At 37.7% G+C, this 23,323-nt stretch overlaps 1 protein-coding gene across 1 annotated transcript in view; it reads left to right on the top strand.

The window, feature by feature from the left end:
* Positions 1–2,095: 2,095 nt before the first annotated feature.
* The window catches only part of IL18RAP (interleukin 18 receptor accessory protein), a 33,763-nt gene continuing 12,535 nt past the window's right edge, over positions 2,096–23,323 (top strand). The window contains exons 1-5 of the mRNA XM_037060817.1: positions 2,096–2,410; positions 7,390–7,556; positions 7,999–8,320; positions 8,412–8,595; positions 20,398–20,548. Of these exons, the coding sequence (XP_036916712.1) occupies positions 7,487–7,556; positions 7,999–8,320; positions 8,412–8,595; positions 20,398–20,548 (727 nt within the window). The 5' untranslated portion in view covers positions 2,096–2,410; positions 7,390–7,486. The remainder of the gene's footprint in view (positions 2,411–7,389; positions 7,557–7,998; positions 8,321–8,411; positions 8,596–20,397; positions 20,549–23,323) is intronic.

The raw sequence follows: 23,323 nt of genomic DNA on the forward strand, positions 1-23,323 counted from the left end.
TGTTTATGATAGCCATTCTGACTGCTGTGAAGTGGTATCTGCATCTCTCGGATATCTAGCAATACTGAGCATCTTTTCATATATCTCTGGACCATCTGTATTTCCTCCTTGGAGAAGTATCTGTTCCAGTTCTTTACCCATTTTTTAATTGGGTTGCTTATCTTCTTAGAGTGGAGTTGTGTGAGTTCTTTATATATTTTGGAGATCAAACCCTTATCTGAGGTATCATTGGCAAATATGTTTCCCCATACAGTTGGCTCTCTTTTCTTTAGCCATGCAGAAGCTTTATATTTTGATGAAATCTCATTTGTTTTTTCTTTCTTTTATGTCCCTTGCTCTTAGGGGATGTATCAGTGAAAATATTGCTGTATGGAATAGGATTTTTAAAAATTTCTTCCAGTAATTCATGAAATAGAATTTATTAATCCAATGAGAATATATTTCAGTTATTTATTGTTGTTTAACAAGCCAACACTTATTTGCTTAAATGTAAGAGTTTATTATTTCTCATTATTCTGCCATCTATGTTGGGCTCAGCTGGACCATTTTTCTGACCATATGTGGTACCTGCTGGAACATCTAATATGTTCTTCACTCACATGCCTGAAGCTGGGATGGTTGGAGCTACTGGAGTCTGACCAGATAGCTCTCTCTCTCTCCCTGTTTTTACAACTGCTTTTTATAGCTAGCTTGGGTTTCCTTACAGAATATTTGGCTCATCATACTATGTTGGCTTCTAAGAGAAAGAAAGTGGAAGCTAAAGACCTTTTGCAAACTAGGTCCAGAGCTGGCACAGTGTCACAGTGTCACTTCCACTTCATTATATTGGTTAAGGACACAGTTAGCTTAGACTGAAGGACAGGTGAAATAGACTCTACATCTTGACATGAAAAGCAGAATGCACATGAAGAAGGCCTGAGGAAGTGATAGCAGCCATTATTGGAGACTATCTCCACAGTGCCTGTATCAGGATTCAAATTCTATTCCAGTGATCAAATTGACTTTAGAAACACCTTCCTGAATAACTTCAAACTCAGCTTCAAGTTCTGTGTCACGATCTCTGAAGCTTCAGAAGATAGCTCCCATACCTCAATTTACTGCAATACAGTTCAATTCAACAGTTACTGAATATGTGTAATAAATAACTCCTCATGTTAACCTTTTCTTTCCACCCTACCCATATCTCTCCCCACCCACCTAGTTTTGCTGCCTTTATTCTTATCACTGTGCTGCTCCCACATGACTCCGTGAAACTTGAGCTTCTCATATCAGAATGTCCTTTCAGTTATTTCTTTTGACCTCTCTTGGAATAAGCCTGAAAAAAACTCACATTCTCTTGGAATCCAGCAGACTCATGACCAGTGCAGAAATATTTTAAACTAATTTCTAGCTATAATTTCTAATTTCCCCTTCTAGCCATACTCCCTCACCTTAGGTAAATACTAATTTTGCCTTTAACCCAAGGTAAACTTAGTCTTTTTTTGTATTTTATGTTAGTTATATAGTAGTTATGTATAGAAATAGCCCTGGAACTTTGATGTGCTCAAATGAAACAGTGTTATATTTATTAGAATCTGAGAGTCTTGAGGGATCGTGTTAGCTAGGCTTAATCAAGGCGCTTTCTAGGTAAAGCATTTTTCTGACCAGTATGGTCTCAGACTGTTGTGAGGTCTTTATTAAACAACTTTAGTTCTGTCCAATAACAGTAGTGTTCTTAATTATATGTTATATTTCAAAGTTCTCTTTTAAAACATAGGTACAAAAACCATTGGTAATATTAGATTATTTCCCTCTCTGTAGCAATAAATTCTCACTTCATTTAAATGGTGTTAGAGAGATACTTTTTGTTGTTGTTGTTCAGAATTAGGAAGCTAATCACAAGAAAACCTTAAGCTGTATTTTCAAGGTTACACTTTTGGGGGTTAGGTGTTCAAGACAATAAAACAAAACAAAAAACCCCACAGTTGAGAAATTGAGTGCTGATAGTCTTTACAGGAAATTCCTGTAAAGGAAATAGGCTTACTCACTTTTCAACTAAACCTAACCACAAGCCTTATCTGGTGGAGGAGGTTGTCAAAGAGTCTTAGACATTTCATCTTCAGGGCATTTCTTTCTACTTGTAGAGGCAGTTAATTTGATTTTCCTCTGTACTATAATGGACTTGACTATGTCAGTGGCCACTTGCAAAATACTGAAGATTTTTTGTCTCTAATTATAAATTATTATTTCCAAACTTGTAAAAATTAAATTACTGTTGTATTTCCTCGTTATCTCTCTGGCTAAAAAGAGATACAGTAGAACTATTTGAAATTTGATATCCTCACATGTTCTTCAGATAGAAGTGCCAGCAGTCACGGAAATGACATGAAGTTTTTTCCTCGTTTTTATGCCTTAAGAACAGTAAATAAAGGTAAGACAATGGTACTTTCTTTTTTACTATATTTCCTAATCAGAAAACGTGAATGGAGAAAAGAGTTTAAATACTTTTCAGAATGAATTGTTAACACAATTTTCTTTCATAAAATGTATTGTAATGATAGATGTGCCATCTAATTATCAAATTTTACATCTCTATGTATCTGGAGTCGTCAGTTTACAAAAAATGGTGGTTATAAAATAAACATATTTATAGTGCTTTAAGCATTTTGTGGAAAAGGTGAAGAGTAAAGGGACTCAAGATATTTGTCAAACTTGACACCTGCCTCCTTCAGCATTTTCTTTTCTCTACCCTTTTCCAAAGCTTTGGTCAGTGAAATTTTTAGTTCATTATAATGAAAGATAGTTGAAGTTGTAGCCTTGACCAATTGAGGGGGGCAATCCACAACTTCTGACAAAGGAAATAAAGCTCTCTAGAAGAACTATGAAAATGTTTTGAAGAAAAACATGCTTCAGACACTGAAGTCACATGATGGTCTCTCATCTTTCTGCGAGGTGACAGCACGTGGTAGTAATGGAAGAATCAGAGTCTTTGAGATATTCTACACATGTACATAAATTTTTCTTCTAATACTCATCCATTGACAGTGGCAACCAGTATTTCAAGCAATGCCAGTTTTTGTTGTCCATCAGTGAGAGGACAACAGCTGTCTTCCAGACCATGACCAAAGACTAATGAGAGAGTAGGAGTCTGCTAAGATGAAGTAATATCAAATGAGTAATATGAAAGATGATTGCTGGCTGGCACAGTAGTCAGGAGGGAGGAATGGGATTCATTATGCAGGTGGTTAGGAAAGGTCTCTTTGGGGAAGAAATCCAGATAATACGTGAGAGAGGCAAATCAGGCCATGCAGGATTTTACACATGGTGCTTGGGAATTGATTCTTTATCTCATTTTCTGGGGCTGGTGAAATTATTAGCATAAAAATGACATCCTCAGGTGTCATTTTTACTTTTTAGAAAGATGTCTCCAGAGGCTGGAGATGGGAAGATAGTTTGTTCAGGAATTTTGTGGACAAAGGAAAGGAAGATGAGGAAGGCAGACCACATCTTGAAAGGCAGTTGCTTTATTCTTGCCCCCTTCCTTGGCCATAGTCATTATAAGAAAGAACCACTAGCAGGGATAAATAATGTAGTAACTCTGTTCCCTGTGCCTGGCACTCTTTAAGGTGATCGACCATCTCATGAAACTGCTTCTACACTGAGCACTTCCTACTTTCATAAGGTAAGCAGCCAGGTGAAAACATCTTGTACTTCTGGGTCCCACCTGAGTAAACTGGTCTGGATAGACCTACCCATGTTACATGGCTCTGCCCTTCTCCTCTACAAGATAATGTTTCTATGGTTTTCAGGGTTGTATTTTTTTCCTGCCTCCTTAGAGAAGTTAGTCTACAAACTATCTTACTCTCACTTGTAGTTGACCTGCTACCCTGCCTACTCATTCCTCTCACAGTGGAATCATGTCAAAACTCTCCCTTTGTCAATAAAGGAGCAAAGAGCACCCTGTCTTCCCTAAAGAATGCAACTTGTGGAAGATGCAATATGTCCCAACTTCCCACATTCCTCCCCCTACTGTCTCATCACAGCACAGCTCTCTATCATCTCACACTCACCTTGTGCATGCTCATCTGACCCACTGACAGCCAAACCTAATGGATTCTTTCAGTCTTTTTTTTTGTGGCCAATTCCTCCATAGCTTCTGACATCAACATCTAGTCTTTTCTTCACACTTTCTCTCTGCTTAGTGCTTCCTGTATTCTGTTTTATTTCTTCCTTTTAGGTATATCCTTTTTAATATTTTCTTGGCCCTGACCCTCCCTTCCAAACTGGTATTCCTCAGGGAAGTCTGTCTGCTTTTTCCTGGCAGTGTACAGACTTTTCTGGCTTGAACCCCCTTGTCTCCTATGCTGCTGACCCCCAGATTCCTTCCAGAGTTCCACCTGGCTGCCTTTGGACTTTTCCAATTGGATTCCCAAAGATACCTCCAGCTTAGCATTTCTGATAGAGAAACATGAATTATTGTTAACTAATTTCTAAAGGTTAAAGTTACTCCCTTCTTCTGCATCTGAAGATGTTGGATACATGGTGTGTGTGTGTGTGTGTGTGTGTGTGTGTGTGTGTGTTGGAAACTGGTTGAAACAATAAATTTTGTAAGATGATGAAAGCCAAGTGTTTCTTCATAAGACAAGGAGGAGACACCTGGAAAGAAAGGTCCTGGGAAAGTCGTGGGTGGAGGGAGTGGTTGATGGAACAACCAGTGAGGGAGGAGTGAAGAGAGGAATTTGTATAGCTGGTTAGATGTCAATAGTGAGAGATAATGACTTTGTTATCTCCATAAAAATCAACTCTGGCTGATGTGGCTCAGTAGATTGAGTGCTGGCCTGTGAACCAAAAGGTTTCCAGTTTGATTCCCAGTCAGGGCACATGCCTGGGTTGTGGGCCAGGTCCCCATTTGGGGGCACTCAAGAGGCAACCAATCAATGTAACTCTCACACATTAATGTTTCCTTCCCTCTCTTACTCCCTCTCTTCCCTTTTCTCTAAAAATAAGTAAATAAAATGAAAAATCATTTTAGAATTAAAAATGTATGGGGAGAATATTTTAAAGAGGACTTTCACAGTGGCCATACAATATTTAATATAACTTATTCCTTCCTTCCTTCCTTCCTTCCTTCCTTCCTTCCTTCCTTCCTTCCCTCCTTCCTTCCTTCCTTCCCTCCTTCCTTCCTTCCCTCCTTCCCATTCCCCTCCTCCCTTTTCTTCCCTCTTTATTTTTTCTTTTCTGTTATCACTGCATTTGTTTCTTTATTTCAGTTTCCTGGAATTGTTTATTTGCATGTTCATGTTGACAAAGACATTCTCCTTGACCAAATTTTAGTCAGGATCCTCTGAAGACCTCAACTGGTCCTAGACCTTGGTCCCAGTTATGTGTAAGGCTGGTCACAACCCAGTTTTAGCAAAACTTATGTGAAGTCATCCTCTTGTCCTTGATATTTGATCAGTCACCTTGATACCTCTTCTCCCACCCTTGTTTCTAAGGCCTTGCGTACCTGCAGAAAGAATCCTATTAGGTCAGTTTAATAAGAATTCTGCACCATTTGATGTCTCCTCTTAGTAATTTTCCATCTCCTTATTTCTTTGCCTTGTTTTTTTGGCTATTCACCCGTCCTTGTTGTATTCTGAACTGAGCTTGATGTGTCTAGTCTAGTGTAACAGTCTTGAACAGTCTTCATTGCTGTTTTACTCAGTGTCAAAATAATTTTTTCTTCAACATTGTTATTCCCACTGTGTCAGACCCTTCAATACAGGCTCTACCATTTTTATTTTGCCCCCCTCCCGAAATTGCCTATGACACTATGGGAGTGTTTTAGCAGAAAACTCTAGCTAAGATTCAAGGGTTAAATTTCCTTATTTCTGTAACCTCAAGAATAATACACAAGGTATTTTTATGGTAGTAATAATAGAACTCTGAGAGTTCTAACATAATAGAACTAACATAATAGAGGCATAGGAAGAACTGTTTTATAGAAAAAATACTTTTATTTTTTTCTCAAAATAAAATTAAATAATAATCAAATATTAACTACTGAAATAGGTTGAAAATCTGAATGTTTATGTTTCTCCCACCTTCAAATTCATATGTTGAAATCCTAATCCTCAAAGATGATCCCCTAGTGATAGTATTAGGAAGTTGTTTAGATGTTAACAGTGGAGCCTTCATGAATGGGGTTAGTGTTCTCATAACAGAGACTCCAGAGAGATCTCTTATGTCTTCCACCAAGTGAGGTCACAACAAGAAGGCACTGGTTGTTGTTAACCAGGTAGAGGGTCTTCACCAAAAGTAATCATTCTGGTGCCTTGATTTTAGAAATACCAGCCTCTAGGGCTGTGAGAAATGAATTTCTGTTGTTCATAAACAATCTACTCTTGGGTATTCTGTTGTGGCAGCCTGGATTGAATAAGACACCATCCCAGTATCCTTATCTTTCATCTCTTGAAATGGGTTGAAAATTCCAATGATCATCCTATGAACAAGGGAGACAAAACCACCAGGAGAACAGCCCAGGCTTTTACTCTCTCTCTCTTTCTCCTTTTTTAAAAAGGAAGATTTTATTTATTTTTAGGGAGAGAGGAAGGAAAGGTGAAAGAGAGGAGCAACATTGATGTAAGAGTAATACATCCATGGGTTGCCTCTTGTGTGTGCCCTGACCAGGGACTGGACCCACAACCCAGGCCTGTGTGCTGATTAGGAATCAAATCAGAGGGCTTTTGCTTTGTGGGATGATGTTCAACTAACTGAGCCACATTGGTCAGGGCCACTCTCTCTCTTGAGGTGACCTGCCCCCCTTTTATATTTCAGAGGATTGGTAATGCCATTCAGAAACAACTTATTCTTTCTTATTTGAGGCACAGAGAGCCAAGCATCATCTATTATCTAACAGTTCTTATAATCTACGTGCAGACTACCTTAAACTTTATAGTATGAGCTATATATCACAAGTTTCCCTAAATGTGGAGAATGTAACATTTTTTCTCAACTTGAGTTTTTTTTTTCAGGAAAGTTTTCACTTAATTCTTTCCAAATTACTCTCAGAAATATATATACAATGTGAAAATAAAAAGAAAGAAAACTGTACTTGAATAACAGTTAAAATAAATTTTAAAAATGAAAATAAATAATAAAAACTTGAAAAAATAAAAAAAGAATTCTGTGAGTAAATGAAGTCAAAAGAACTGCATGGTACAAAGCTCCAAGTGATACAATGAAATTGAAATATTCTCCCTCCTTCAGATGTGTAAAAAATGAAACATGCAGAAACTGCTACATACCATTGAAAATAGCATACACATGTGGATATATGACAGCTCACTTGGAAGGATCTGCACTTTCAAAGCTTCCTGTGTGACTTGGATTTTGATCATAAGTTCTGATTTCTCCACTTTCCATCTACAGAAACAAAGAGGATTCTCAGGGTAGAGCTCTGAGTCACAATGTACTCCACTCTGGCCACAGAATATGGTTACTGAAGGGACAGAACCCAAGGAGAATAATGTTTTATTTGGGATGGCTATTTCTTGGTCTTGTCACAGGAGAGAGAATTAAAGGATTTAATATTTCAGGTAGGGGATTTCACTTTTTTGTTAACACTATGAATCTTGTAGTCAAGGTTTAAAGTGACATAATTTAATATATCAGCAACATGACGTATTAATACAGAACACTTCTATCTTGTTAATATGGGTATAAGAGAATAAATTATTGGAGTGAACAGCTTTTAGCTGATACCAAGCATTTATGGGAAACCCAGTTACCACTTGGTGGGTGTTTAGTGGGAACAGCCAAAGAAGAATGAAGGGTGGGTCAGCCACCTTTACCGGGAAGCCACTATTGCCACCCATGACGCTGAAGTCCCCTGGGAGGGGTTAGAATGAGAACTTCCTTTTCTCTACAAAATGGGAACAGTAAAGGGGAAAGAGATACAACTACTCTTTGTAAAGGTAAGTCAGAGTTTCATCTTCTAATGCATTTCAGTATTGCTTTTTGTGTGTGTGTGGTTTTCAGGTTGCTCCACCAAAAAATATCTTTGGACATATTCTGCAAGGAGTGAGGAGGAATTTGTCTTATTTTGTGACTTACCAGACCCACAGAAATCCTACTTCTACCACAGAAGTGCACTCACAACAACCCAAGGCCCTAAACAGCTGCCTTGCAGTGATAGTAAGGACTCATCTGAGGTCCAGTGGTACCTACAACCTCAAAATGGAGATACATTAAGGGAAATTACTAAAAACTATTCTCACATCATCCTGGACAACATTACCCTACGTTTTTTGACAATGGATATCAACAATGCTGGGTCATATATCTGTAGACCCAGGATTAGGTATGTCCAAAATGCATTCATATCAAAAACACTGCTAAATCCCATATTATCTGGATATAATATGTTTATGGGACGTTGTTGACTCTCCTAGGAGCCCCCAGGATGAGGCCTGTTGTGTTAAGATGGTCTTAGAAGTTAAGTCCAAGACAAACATGTCCTGTGTGAACTCTGTACCACATAAGCAATACCTTCTCCTTGGTAGTACTGACTCCATATATTGTCCTAGTCTTGGCTGCCAAAAGGATGCACAGAGTCCAGAGATGACCTGGTACCAGGTATGAATGACTTTTCCAAAATTAATGCAAGAGGGTGATTTTTAATGGTAACATCTCTATCATTATATAGAAATGTGGATTTGAATATCTGAGGTCTAGAAGTTTCCAAACGCTGGCCTTGTTTCTACAAAGAAGACCCGACTTTTAAAAAAGTTTTTCCCCCTAGGTAGCCACAGGGCCTGATATTTCAATTATTAGAATCATCCTTTTCATGATGCCAGGAAAATTTCTAAAAGTCTAATATATACATGTGAAGTTAAAACATCAACTTACAACATCCACTAATGCAGAAGGACGAGTTCATTTTATTGCCTTTGGAAAGCAATGAGCATTGCTAAGGGGAAGAGAGCACCCACCAAGTGATACTTGATGAGTTTCTGAAAGAAATAAGAGAGTGGAATACTTTTCTAAGTGGACACATCTGGGAGACATTTAAGACAAATGCTCGGTGGCTCTGAGTGACAGATGACACAGTGAGAAGGGAGAAAGACAGAAGAGGGGCCAGGAAATACTAAGAGAAAGACTGAACAGGGGGCAGGAAAAGGCAAGTTTCATAACAACTTTGAGTTATAAACCACATTTGAGTAAACATAGAAAACACTTCACATTTTCATTGTGTTTTATAGTTATACCAAGTGCGAACAGATATACAAATGCTTGATAAGTAGCCCTATTTCAGCTGACCCCTGGATGATGGAATCAGGGAATAGAATTTAAATGACTTCCTAAACTTGCAACAGTTTTTAAAATTGCTTCTTATAGATGCAACAATTTTAACATGATTTTTAAACAAAGTCCAGTACTTTGCCTTAAAAATCATGTAAAACTTTAAATTTGACTTCAAAATATTTGTTTGCTAAAATAAAAAAATCATTTTAAATTGCCACTGATTGAAGTCAAGAAGGCAGCCTCTGTTTATCTGGTGGTTTTATGTGCTCCAAGACTTAACAATTAGAAGCTGATGGAGGTGCAATTACTGTGGTGTGAGAAGACATTTTCTCACCTGATTTTCTTGAAACCTGGTGACAATAGGTGGAGAAGTGTTACATCTGTTTTATGAAAAAGTATTCATGGATGAGTGATATGCTTAAGGTATCACATTTATATTTCAAAGTGACACTGAAAATGTGCTGGCTTCAATAAAAACCTAATTTAAGAAACATTAATTTTGTAACCTCTAAAATGAGGTTAATAAGAGGAGTCAATGGTTCTGCCCATTATTTTCAGTTCTCTCTTAAGAATAAAATTTCCCTTGGTTCAAAAGTATTTGTGTGACAGATGTCTTACAAATTTGGATGACGGATGTCTTTCTATGTCAAGATAGGCTGCTCCAAGCCCAGGAAACCAGGTTTGCCCCAGTTATTTCAGACAAAATACATATCCTGGAAATGAAGGCTTATTTTTACTCTTAGGTAAGAGCAAGCTGCAGAGTAGTTGCCAGCTTTCTGCATCTATTGCTCTTGTAAACTAAACTCTAAGGCTGTATGACATTTACAAAACACAGTTTTATTTCACTTCTCCAAGGCTTTGAGTAAAAAATATGCTGCATTTAATGGTGAACAGGTATCTGTTCTAAAAGTAGGCAAACAACAGCTATTGTTAAAATTGTACCTTCTGATGCAGATTTGGAGAGGTCAGTGTTTCATCCATTGCAGGTATGTGTATGCATGTGCAGACACACATATGCACACACAGAAACATGCATACCTGGAACCTCTCAGACCTCATGTAAGCAACACTAAGAGTGATTACATTAGGCAGGGAATTGTGCCCAGTGCTCTTTTCTCTCACGCAAAACCCAGGTACTCAGGTGGTGGGTGACTCACACTTAAGACATCTCAGAGCAGATGACACTAAAACTGGCAGAGAGGATGAAAACATGGTGCTGTTGAATGGAGATGAAACTGCTTGCAAGGGATATACCTGCCAGGTGCACAGAATATCCAACTGAAATAAATCCATAGGCTGCAGTCTCTGAAAGTTTCCAAAATATTTTTAGTAGACATGTCAAAAATTTTTAATTTGGAGATTCTTTTTATTTTGTTGCTGTTCAAGTCCAGTTATCTCCATTTTCACCCCACCAAAGTCCCCTGCCCCACCCTTCACCACCTCCCACCCTTGAACTGTTTGGCTTTATCCTCGTGTCCTTTATATATGTTCCTTGATGGGCCTTCCCCTATTTTCCCCCATTATCCCTCTTCACCCTCCCCTCTGGTTGCTGTCAGTTCATTCTTTATTTCAGTATTTATGGTTATATCTTGTTTGCTTGTTTGTTTCGTTGATTAGGTTTTGCTAGTAGGTGAGATCTTATGGTATTTGTCTTTCACTGCATGGCTTATTTCTCTTAGCCTAATGCTCTCCAGTTCCACCCATGCTGTCATGAAGGGTAGGAGCTTCTTCTTTCTTTCTACTGTGTAGAATTCCATTGTGTAAAGGTAACACAGTTTTTTTGATCCACTCATTTACCGATGGACACTTAAGTCGCTTCTAGCACATGGCTATTGTAAATTGTGCCTCTGTGAATATTGGAGTGTATAGGTTCTTTTGGATTGGTGTTTCTAGGATTATAAGTGTATAATCCCAGTAGTGGTATTGCTGTGTCAAAAGGCAGTTCCATTTTTAGTTCTGAGGAAATGCCATACTGTTTTTCACAGTGGCTGCACCAGTCTGCATTCCCACCAATAGTGCATTATGGTTCCCTTTTCTCCACAACCTCTCCAGCACTTGTTGTTTGTTGATATGTTTATGATGGTCATTCTGACTGCTGTGAAGTGATATCCTCATTATAGTGTAAATTGAATCTCTCTGATGGCTAGTGATACTGGGCATCTTTTCATATGTCTCTGGGCCCTCTGCATGCCCTTCCTGGAGAAGCATCTGTTCAAGTCCTTTGCTCACTTTTTAAATGGGTTGTTTGTATTCCTGGAGTGGAATCATGTGAATTCTTTATATACTTTGGAGATCAAACCCTTGTCCAAAGTATCACTGGCAAATATATTTCCCACATGGTTGGTTCCTTTTTCATTTTACTGCTGTTTCCTTTACCCATACAGAGCTTTTTATTTTGATGAGGTCCCATTTGTTTATTCTTTCCTTTATGTCCTTTGTTATAGAGGACATATCTGTGAAAATATTGCTGTGTGGAATATCTGAGATTTTCCTGCCTATGTTCTCTTCTAGGACTTTTATGGTGTCACAATTTATATTTAAGTTTTTTATCCACCTTGAGTTTATTTTTGTGTATGGTGTATGTTGGTGATCAAGTTTCATTTTTTTTTGCACGTAGCTGTCAAGATTTCCCAACATCATTTTATGAAGAAGGTATTTTTACTCCATTTTATGATTCTGCCCCCTTTGTCAAATATTAATTGACCATAGAGACTTGGGTTTATTTCCAGGCTCTCTATTCTCTTTCATTGACCTATATGTCTGTTCTTATGCCAGTACCATGCTGTTTTGATTACAGTGGCCTTGTAATATAATTCGTTATCAGGTATTGTGATCCCTCTTACTTTGTTATTCTTTCTCAGAATTGCTGAGGCTCTCCTGGGTCATTTATGGTTCCATATAAATTTCTGAAATGTTTGTTCTATATATATAAAATATTTTATTGGGATTAATCCTAATTCCAAAACCAGATAAAGACACAACATAGAAATATAATTATGAGCCAGTATCGCTGATGAACATAAACACTAAAATTCTCAACAAAATATTGGCAAACCACATCTAGCAATACATTAGTAAGATTATACAACATGATCAAGTGGGGTTCATCCCAGTGATGCAAGAATGGTACAATATTTGCAAATCAGTAAATGTAACACATCACATAAACAAAAGAAAAGACAAAAATGACATGGTCATAGCAATAGATGCAGAAAAAGTATTTGATAAGGTACAGCATCCATTTATGATAAAAACAATCAGCAAAGTGGGAGTAGAGGGAACATACCTCAACATAATAAAGGCCATATATGAGAAACCAACAGCCAACATCATACTCAATGGGCAAAAAGTAAAAGCTTTCTCACTAAGATCAGGAACAAGACAAAGATATCTACTTTCACTACTTCTATTCCACATGGTATTGGAAGTCCTGGCCACACTGGTCTTACAAGAAGAAAAAATAAAAGGCATCCAAATTGGAAAGGAGAAAGCAAAACTCATTTTTTGCAGATAACATGATAGTGTACAGAGATTCATGATAGAACTATTTAATGACGAAGAAGTTGGACTTGGAATAAATAAATTATTATATATCCTAATTATGTTTTTCTCTATATTTTCTTTATTTCTAAAAAACATAATATAAAAATAACCTTGGCATAAAGAGACTTCAATGATAGGGCATTTTATATTCATTAGGTAAAAAAAAAATTTGACTTGGAGAAAATTATAACAAAGGTTCAGTAAGAAAGACCCTTCATGAACTCAATAACTTTTCCATTGGTGGTTTAAGATGATCTCACTCATATGCCATGTTTGCTTGCCATGTTGCTGAAGTGACTACCAAACCATCTCTGAGGCCTGTGTTCCATTGGATTTTCATACATAGAACTGCCACTTCTTTTTCTCATTTCCTTTTGACCTAGTTCTCACAGTAACTGGTACTTGATGGCATTTGGTGGACTTAGTGACATGGAGAACTGTTGAGAATGATAAGACTGGCTAGACCAGAGATTAATGTAATTCCAAGTAGGAAAGAAGTAAACATTATTTAGATTTGATTTCTGAAAACTGTTTCAAATGGGATACATAGGCCCATTTGATTGTTCTTATGGTTAAATTTCAGACCTCTTATAATCTTGAACAACTTCCTAATATTGATCAAGGCTATGATCTACATGTTGTCTAACCAATATTGAAAACAGAGGAATAGTTGTCTTCTTTATTCTGAATATTATATTGGTGCAGTCAGTCTATGCTTGTATTAGTTAGGATGCAGCTTACTATATAGCTGATTTACTCTAAGTTGGCAAGTATATCTTTTTCACAAGAACTACAATCAGAGCATTTCAATTTTGGGGCTAATAAAGTAGAATTTATAACCTATGTTTATGATTTTATATTTATTCTTATTAAACTATAATTTGTTGGTTTTAGATAATCATTTTACATATCAAGTGGTTAGAATTTAAGACTTATAGATGAGATACATGCATAATAGGTCTTTACTCAAGCATTTAGTAAAAATACTGAGCAGTTGTTGACCTTAGATTTATCCATCTAGTTACATATGGTCCATCAATACACAACTTGGCAGGGGTTGGGGCATCATATTGCTGCTCCACTAACTAAAAAAGTCACTCAGAGATTTAATCACTCAGTTCACATGTATCCATTTTGTTTAACAAGAAGGTCACAAAAGTATTTTCTGAATGAGTCAGTATAATTGTGTGTGGGCAACTTTGCTCACAAGTCCCCCCATGTGCCACAGATGAGAGCAAACATGACTGAGACATGACATGATCTGCTTGGGGAGGAGAGGTGGCCAGTTTCCCAGAGAGAAAAGGCCTTGAGCAGTGGCCAGTTTCTCAAGGGAAAAAGGCGTTGAGCCCCTTCCTCTAAAGGCTTTTATTGGATTGTAATACACAGGAATACAGTGTGGCAAGGATCAAACAGTAGATAACATTTCAAAGAAATCTGAGGGCTTAGTCCAAGTCAGAGTCTGTCAGGAAGAGTTTCAGAGTTTTCTGCTCGAACCCTTAACATATGAATGAAAGCACTCTTAGCAGAGCAGATTTCATAGGTTTATCAGGAAATCTTTGTGATGCCAGATTTTTCCCCAGGACACAAGGCAAGGAGCTGCACCTCTCCCCATCAGGTATTCAGGCTTAAGGGGATTAGAGCCGGAAAGTGCTTCTCCCAGAAGACCTGGGGACTCGGGCTATTTCAAAGCCGGGGGTTGAGAGTCCATTGCTCTTTGTTGCAGCCCCCTGAGTCCTTCCATGATGGCCTCCCACATGATCAAATCTGGCTTAAGTTGCCCTCTGCTGTGAAGGGTCTTACCTGTCAAGGACTTCTGACCATGCTTTGGGGGCAGGGAGGAAACTGAGGCAGCATTTGCTACCAGAGACAAGCTTTGTTTCCTGCGGCTCCCATTCCAGAGGTCACTCGTTCATCCTTAGCCATGGGGGTAGAGTTACAATTCCTAGAATGAGGCAGAGCAGTCCACAACATAACTGAGACATATTGTGTCTACTGTATTCCTCTAAGCCTTTGGTCTAATAATTTTATCACAGAAGAAATTGAGATGACTGGCATGATTCTTGTTAGTAAAAAGCAAGTGGCTGATATTAGCTGCCTTTTCTTTTTTTTAAGTGTTCATAAATTATCCATTTAATAATTCATTCAAGACTTTGGCTAGAGGTTGACATTTAGCTTATCAGTCTCTAACTTTCACATTAAAACGTAAGTATTAGTGCACAATTTATATGTAAGTAAAATGTTGTTAGTTGATTGTAGCAAAAGACTGTGAAACTGCACTTGGTAGGAACATGCAATGTGATCAACGGAAACAGATGCTGGGCATGTTCCATGAGTGCTGTGCAGCTCAGCATGGTGGAGGCCAGGAGTTCTTACCTGATATAGCCAGGGTTAGAGCTAGGAATACAAGCTGCAGATTGGCTGTGTGGTAATTTGGTGTCTGTTGGCCTCTGTTGGTAATTTGAAGATTATAAGTGTGACTTCTGATCCAGGGGCCTATCAGTGGGAACAGAAAGAAGACGGTGGATGCTACTTGTATTTTCAAGACATAAAATAAAAGAAGAAATGCTTTAATATAGGGTGTGAAAGAGATGACAATCATGTGTTAGGATTTTATGACTCAAAAAATTCACAGCATTTAGCAAGTTGGAGAAAGTAGACATTAATTCAATTAGGAGTGAGAAGAGGTGGCATATGCAGACCTGGACACGAGTCATTAAAGCAGATATGAAACCATCAAGTCCATCAGGGAACACACAACTCAAGATATAAATGCTGAGAGTCCTCCTAAACTAGGTAGGAAAAGCCCAGGCAGTACCTTCCCTGTGTTGCCCAGTTCCAGGGAGCACCATTCGCAAAAAGTAACACAAAGGGCATCGTGCTCCCTGGAGTGGCAGTATTGCCCAGTAGTGCAGTGGATTTGTGATATTAGAGAAAATATTACAATAAATGTTTCTAGCAGAGTGAGCTTTCTTTGTTTTGTTCTTCTCCTTGTTTCACACACACATTTAAACATTGTTTTAGTGTCCTCAGCTTTTTTCTGTGCCTCAGTTCTTTCTAGGACTTACTGACACTATTCATACAGGTTCAAATTGAGGTGTTCCTCCTTATTTGTATATGGTTTCTTGCTCTCCCACTCCTCCTCCTCCTTCTTCTTTACATCTGAACATAACAAAGAATTCCCTTTGCAGCCCCATTAGCCCGTCTGTTTGCTTCTAGAATCATGTGTGGTTGTATTATTAGAATGGGTTTTCCATCATGCTGAAGACAAATTGCTTACTTCTTATCTCTTTTCTTTGGTGCTTTCTTTTAATTCTATCTCATAAAATTGTGATGATACACATTGAGCTGTACTTACATTTTTATGAAAAAAAATCAGGTCTATTTTGTATCACCCATCTTCCCTGTGGTTCAGCTGAGGTCTTAGTTATAAATAAGCATCTTCTTTCCATTACTTTCTCATGCAATTTATGACACACCTCCACTCCAGTTCTGTTCTTTGTATATTATTACTGTGTACTGTAGAATTTTGTCTCTGAATTTTACTCCATGCTCTGAACGTTCCTTTTAAAAGGTTCTTGATCCTCAATATCAGCTGATAGATTTTTTAGCCTTGTCTGTCCCACCACTTGGCCTTGATTTACTTCCACCTGGAGGTCCTCCTCCAATCAGTTCTGCCCACTGTCCCCTACCCCTTTCTTTAGATTGCTGCCTGCCAATTTACTGGAAATTCTTTCTTGAGCCACAGGAACCACACCAGAGACTTAGAGTTGGGGAATCCCTGACTCAAGTCAGCAGGCAAAGTGGAAGGGAAATTCCTTAGTCAGAAACTGAAACTCAAAATCAGAATAATTTAGATAAATTTTCAGTTCTCTTACTGACTAGTGTTGCAATATGGAGCAAAACACAAACTGCAGAAGCTCAGATGTTTTTATCTATAAAATGGAAAACAACATCTATGCAAAATGAGTTCAAGTCTTTGAACAAGCACATGAAGTAATATGAGAAAAAAACTTTGTAATCTATATGGATAATAGGCTTTTATTTTTTGTTATTTCTTTGTTACTGTTGTTTATTTTCTTTTAACTGCAGTGGTAAGAGATGTGTTCCTGGTGTTCTTAGTGGGAAATTGGAAGGCCACGTACCACGTGGAGGCTAGGGGCTACGAGATTATTGGCGCAAAAATACTCAATCATTCAACAAATATTTATTGAGCCCCTACTATGCCCCAGCCACTACAAAAGTGATTATGATAGTCTTTGAATAAATTTAAAAGAACTTCAACATTTAGGTGCCATTTACAAAATGTCTAATAATGTGATTTTTATGCCTCAAAACCTTTCTTTCAACTATACATGCATTTATTCACTCTTCATTTACAAAGACCATCCTATTGCTGGTCTGCCTACTGTAGACTGGGGATCAAAGATTAAACACAACCATATTCACCAGCTATTTCAACTTGTTTTATTTCCTATATACATGCTTTGCTTCTAATGTTCTTAAAATGGCACTTACCTCAAATTGACTGATTCCTAGACATTCTTCAAAGTTCTAATTGGACCAGAGGGAGTATTTCTGTTTCATATGAGCTGAGTCAAAGCCACTGGCATGCACTAAACTTTGGCTTACTACTCTGGGCCTGCATTCTTAGACTGAGGGCTCACTGAGAGAAAGGATTGGTGTTTACTTCACCCAGTGCACTCAGGGCCAGGTATATGTCTTGTAACATAGACGCTCTCAACAACTACAAAGGAGATACCTCAACACCAAACACATCATTACTATACAAAGGGTACACACAATGATGGAGGCATGTGCTTACTGCTCTGGAAGCATGTCATGATGCCTGACAACTTAGCTCCATGGGAGGTATCTCTTGAGTGGGAGTTGAAGATTGAACAGCAGCCTACCCACTGGGAAAAATGGTGGGAGACATGTGCAAATGCATGGATTGAGAAAGAACATGGTTATTTAAGGAATGGCAAGTGGTAGAGAGAGAATAGTGAAAAACGATCCAGAGAAGCAATGGCAAGATCAGATTGTAAAGAATTTTAGGCTTTATCCCCAAGGGCAAAAGACTGTCACTGATAGGTTCTAAGAGAGGAAGAAATTTTCATAATCTATTTTAATTCTCATGAGACTTTGGGTCCACTATGAATTAAATAATTTTTCAACCATCAGCCATTCTTTGTCATGTTCATATAAAACTATTATTCACTTAATGTTTTACATTTATATTTCATTATTTTCTTTAAGTTAAATTTGTTTAAATAGGAAGCTTTATATTAGCCCCATACAAAGAAAAACTACATCAATTTTCAGACGTATAAACACATATTTTTAAAATAAATTCATTTACGTATTAGCTACTAAGAACATGATGAGTATTCTAGAATATTCTCAGAGTTTGAGTCATGCTTTGGAAAATGATAAATTAGAGTGTGGTGGGCTGATTAAATTTGGTGCCCTGATATCCACACATAATGTAATTATATTTGAAAATGCTTAATTTAGGGAAGAATTTTACAAATACAATTTTCAGTATATTTTATTGATTATGTTATTACAGTTGTCCCATTTTTCCCCTGAATTCCCCTCTACTCTGTAACCACCTCCCACTAACATTTGTGCCCTTTAGTTCATGTCCATGGATCGTACATATAAGTTCTTTGCCTTCTCCATTTCCCATACTATTCTTAATCTCCCCTGACTGTTTTGTATCTACCATTTATATTTTTTATTCCCTGTACCTTTTCCCCCTCTCCCCACTGTCGATAAGCCTCCTTGTGATCTCCATTTCTGTGATTCTGTCCCTGTTCTAGTTCTTTCCTTAGTTTATTTTTGTTTTTATTTTGTTTTTAGGTTCATTTGTTGATTATTGTATTTGTTGTCATTTTACTGTTCATTGTTTTGATCTTCTTTTTCTTAATAAGATTCTTTAACATTTCATATGATAAGGGGATTGTGATGATGGACTCCTTTAACCTGACCTTATCTGAAAAGCACTTTATCTGCCCTTCCATTTTAAATGACAGATTTGCTGAATAGAGTAATCTTAGATGTAGGTCCTTGCCTTTCATGACTCGGAATACTTCTTTCCAGCCCCTTCTTGCCTGTAAGGTTTATTTTGAGGAATCAACTGATAGTCTTAGGGAGCTCCTTTGTAGGTAACTGTCTCCTTTTCCCTTGCTGCTTTTAAGATTCTCTCCTTATTTTTAATCTTGGGTAATGTAATTATGATGTGTCTTGGTGTGTGGTTTCTTGGGTTCAACTTCTCTGGGACTCTCTGAGCTTCTTGAACTTCCTGGAGGTTTATTTTCTTTGCCAGGTTGAGGACATTTTCATTATTTTTTCAAATAAGTTTTCAATTTCTCACTCTTCCTCTTACCCTTCTGACCCACTATGATTCGGATGTTGGAATGTTTAAAGTTGTCCTGGAGGTTCCCAAGCCTATCCTCATTTTTCTGAATTCTTGTTTCTTTATTCTCTTTTGGTTGAATGTTTATTTCTTCCTCCTGGTCCAAACTGTTGATATGAGTCCCAGTTTACTTCCCTTCACTATTGGTTCCTTGTATATTTTCCTTTGCATAGTCTTCATCTTTTCCTGTACTTTGCAACCATACTCAATCATTTCTGTGAGCATCCTGATTACCAGTGTATTGAACTCTGCATCTGATAGGTTGGCTATCTGGTCACTTAGTTGTTTTTCTGGAACTTGGATCTATTTTTTCATTTGGACCATATTTATTTGTCTCAGTGTACCTGTTATATAGTAAGGGGCGAAGCCTTACGTATTCGCCAGGGTGGGGCAGCTCACATTGCTGTGGTGTAGTATGTTGGGGTGGGATCAGAGATGGAACAATGCCACTTGCTTAGCTCTCCACCAGCTTTCGGTCACTTTCCCCAGTATCCACAAGCAAACGGGGCCCTTCTGGTGCTGAATCCCATGTTGGTAGGTTTGTGTACATTCTAGAACCCTGTAGGTCCCTCCAGTGAGGCTGGGAGTTTCTCATGATGCTGCAACCCCATAGGTTTTTGTAGCCACAGATTTTGAAGCTTTTCCCACTCTAGAAGCTGGGTTGCAAGTTCTGTCTCACCCTCCAGTTGTTTGTTCTGGTTTATCCACATGCAAATGTCACACTGCAGGGTCTGCCAGCTGCTACCTCACTCATGTGGTCCACTAGCCATCTCCTTGCTACTCATCCCCTCCACCCTCTCTGCCTGTCTCTACCCCTCCTTCTAGTCTGGGTGAACATTTTTTTATAACTCCTTGGTTGTTAGACTTCCATATAGTTCAATTTTCTGGCAGTTCTGATTTTTTTTATCATTTTTAAATTTGTTGTTTTTGTTTTGTTTGTGTGAGGAAACAAAGAGTATCTACCTATGCCTCCATCTTGTCCAGAAGTCACAAATACAATTTTGAACAGAATCTTTTTATAATTTGTTAGAATGATTGTTATGTCCTCATCTCAGACTGACATTCCCCTTTTCGTCATTAAAATTTGTGAAGTTTTTTGAGTAGTGCAATTAATAGTAATGATAATTGTCTGATTAAAGAAAGTTATTTGATTTTCATGTCTTTTGGATTAGAATGGAAGACTACTCAATGAAAAAAGGAGCAACCCAATGTTACTGAATGAAATTTATGACTTTCACCAGGGCATGTACACATGTGATTATAGTCAGTCGGATAATGAAAGTTCATGGACAGTCAGAGCTGTTGTTCAAGTGAAAACCATTGGTAAGTGAGATATTATTTTCAAGACTATTGATTTGAACCCCAATCACCCAATTAAAGTCATCTTCCTGTGGCTTAGTAATTTTTTCCTTATTTGAAAAAGAGAAGGTAGACATACAGTATAGTCATGTAAAGCCTTGAATATTGGCAAATATCAGTTTTCCCATTAACTTAGATTCCATTCTCCAAGGAAAGCCTAGTTCTGGATCATATTCAAGTTGTCACAAGTTGGGTTTTCCATTATTTCCTTATTTCCAAATATTTCCTTATTTCAGGTTTGTTTTAATAATAATTTTTAAGGCAATATTAATAATCCACACAGAAATAAGTAACATTCATGTACCCATCATCAACTTTAATACTGCTAACATTTTTTCATATGCTTAAAAATCTCACTTTTTTTAAAAGGAAACAAGCATTGCATATACAGATTGAGGCCTATGCTGTCATCTCTTTCCTCTCCCTCCTTTCCCATATGTAGTCCAGTTTTATAGTTTATATCCTTTTCATTTATGCCTTTTTAAAATATGTATGTATCATTAATAAAATAGAATTTTCTTTTATATTATAAAATGTGATTTGTGTTATAAACACATGGTATTATTCTAAAATATCACTTTACCATTTATATCTTCATCACCAATGAACAGATTTCTATTATTCTTAAATAATATCTTGTGTCTTCAGATTTTTTTTGATTAGTGTAAAGTGGGATCTTTTTTCTTTATATTTATATTTCCATGAATACTAATGAGGTTGAGTATGTTATCATATGTTTATTGGCCCCCTGGCTTTATTCTTCTGAGACTTCTCTTGGGTCATTCTTACTAGATTTACAAGTGTCGGCATAAAAAAAAACTGTCATGTTATTAATTTAAGCATGGCCTATGTCAAAGCATAATTAAGTCAGTCATGCATTTTTGTATTAAAGAGCTACAGAATGGTTGATTTATCTCTTAGAAATATATTAATTAATTTTACCACCTCTTCTTTTATTGTGTGATACAATCCACCTGGGCCACCCTGAAGCCAAGCCAAGCAAGCACTCCTGCCTATTCCTGGTCCCTGCACTCTTCACTACTCTAGATATCAGCAATTAAAATTTTATTAGATTGCTCCTTGGATAAAAAGATAGAATGCAAATATCACACTTGTATCACTTATCCCCTCCAAGTGATGTGTAATTATTCTTTTAGTCAGTCATGATAAATCAGCCCATCATACTTCCCGTGGCAAAGTCTGCTTTTCTGTGTCCCAAAGGACTCCTTGCAACATCTGCTTTACTTCTTTCAGTCAAGCATTGTCTTTGATAATTTCTGTCTTCCTCATTCACTCGCTTGTTCTTTATTTGTTCATTCTCACACAAATATTCGTTGAAAATCTCATACTTGTCAGGCACTGAGCTTGGTGCTAAGGGTGCATGAGTGAGAGTGAGTACCTGGACACTCCCACTGATTCCCAGAATGTAGCATCTGTAGGGTGGACAGGAATGGAACAGGTCATCACAATACAATGTGATGGGTGGAGAAAAAGTGGGGCCCATGGAGGCCCACCAACCAAACCTGGGTACACCAAATCCAAGAGAGAATTGACGGGTAAGAACAAATTATTTCCATGATGATGGGAGAGAAGCTGTTCCAGGCAGGGGAGCAGCATAATTAATGTTTAGGAGAAGAAAGAGATTGAGGCACAGTCCAGAAAGAGCATGGTTGGCCGAGGATGAATGTCTGGAAATAGGAGTGTTATCACACTGTCCCAGTAAGTTTGGACTTTATCCAAGGGGCAATAGGGAGTCACTGAGTTTTCTAAGAAGAAGAGAGTCATGAATAGATTTGTTTTTGGCAGAGGTTATTGTCTACTGTGTAGAAAATGGGATTTTGGATCAAGAATGGAAGCAGAATTAGGAGACTACTGTGGTCAAGCAGGCAGTTACTGATGGTGGCCTAAGATGGAAGTGTCAGTGAAGCTGGAAAGAAGCGGATGAAACTGAGAAATATTTAGAAGGTGCATATAAAAAGATTTGGGAATTGGGAGTGAATAAGAGGAGAAAAGATGGGGATAGGATGAAAGGTAGGTTTTAAGTTGGGCACCTGGGTGGACTTTCTGTAATTTACTGGTAGAGGATAGAATAGCATAGCAGAGCACAGCATAGGATACATAAGGTCCAATATAAGGCACAGGTGTGAGAGCAACAGGTTTGATTCACGTTCTTAAATGATGTCTCTGGTTGCTCTTTGAACAGATTTAGCAGAGGTGATAAGAAATGGAATTCTGGTACATAAATAGAACAGGATGATAAATTTTATCTGGAAGCTAAAGGAAAGAGGGAAATCAACAATGTTTTAGTTTTCTGGCCTGGAAAATAGCGGTAAATAGTGGCACAATTTGATGAGACAGAAAAGGCTGGAAAATAAGAAGTTCTGAGGAAGAAGTAGGTTTACAGTTTTTTTGTGTGGAAAAAATATAATTAATAAGTAATAATAGAAGAATAAACTCTGTGTATTCTCATACTCACACTCACAAGTATAAACCTACTTTTGTCCCACCCTGTATTACACCTGAAAGGACTCCCATTTATCCCAATCATGATAACAAGTAGTATTTGAATAACCAGTTTGGAGGTGCTTGGCTGGAGAAGTGAGTGTGAGAGTGGCCAACATACATGTAATATGCAAAGCGAAAGGCCTGAATGAAAATGCCTAGGGAATGAGTATAGAAAGAAAAGAGTTCAGAGCTGAGGCCTAGTGTATTCCAACATTTGGACAGCTGTGGAAGAGA

Source organism: Sturnira hondurensis, unplaced genomic scaffold (assembly GCF_014824575.4).
Source record: "Sturnira hondurensis isolate 20B ecotype Veracruz unplaced genomic scaffold, ASM1482457v3 Scaffold0012533, whole genome shotgun sequence".
Taxonomy (NCBI): Eukaryota; Metazoa; Chordata; class Mammalia; order Chiroptera; family Phyllostomidae; genus Sturnira; species Sturnira hondurensis.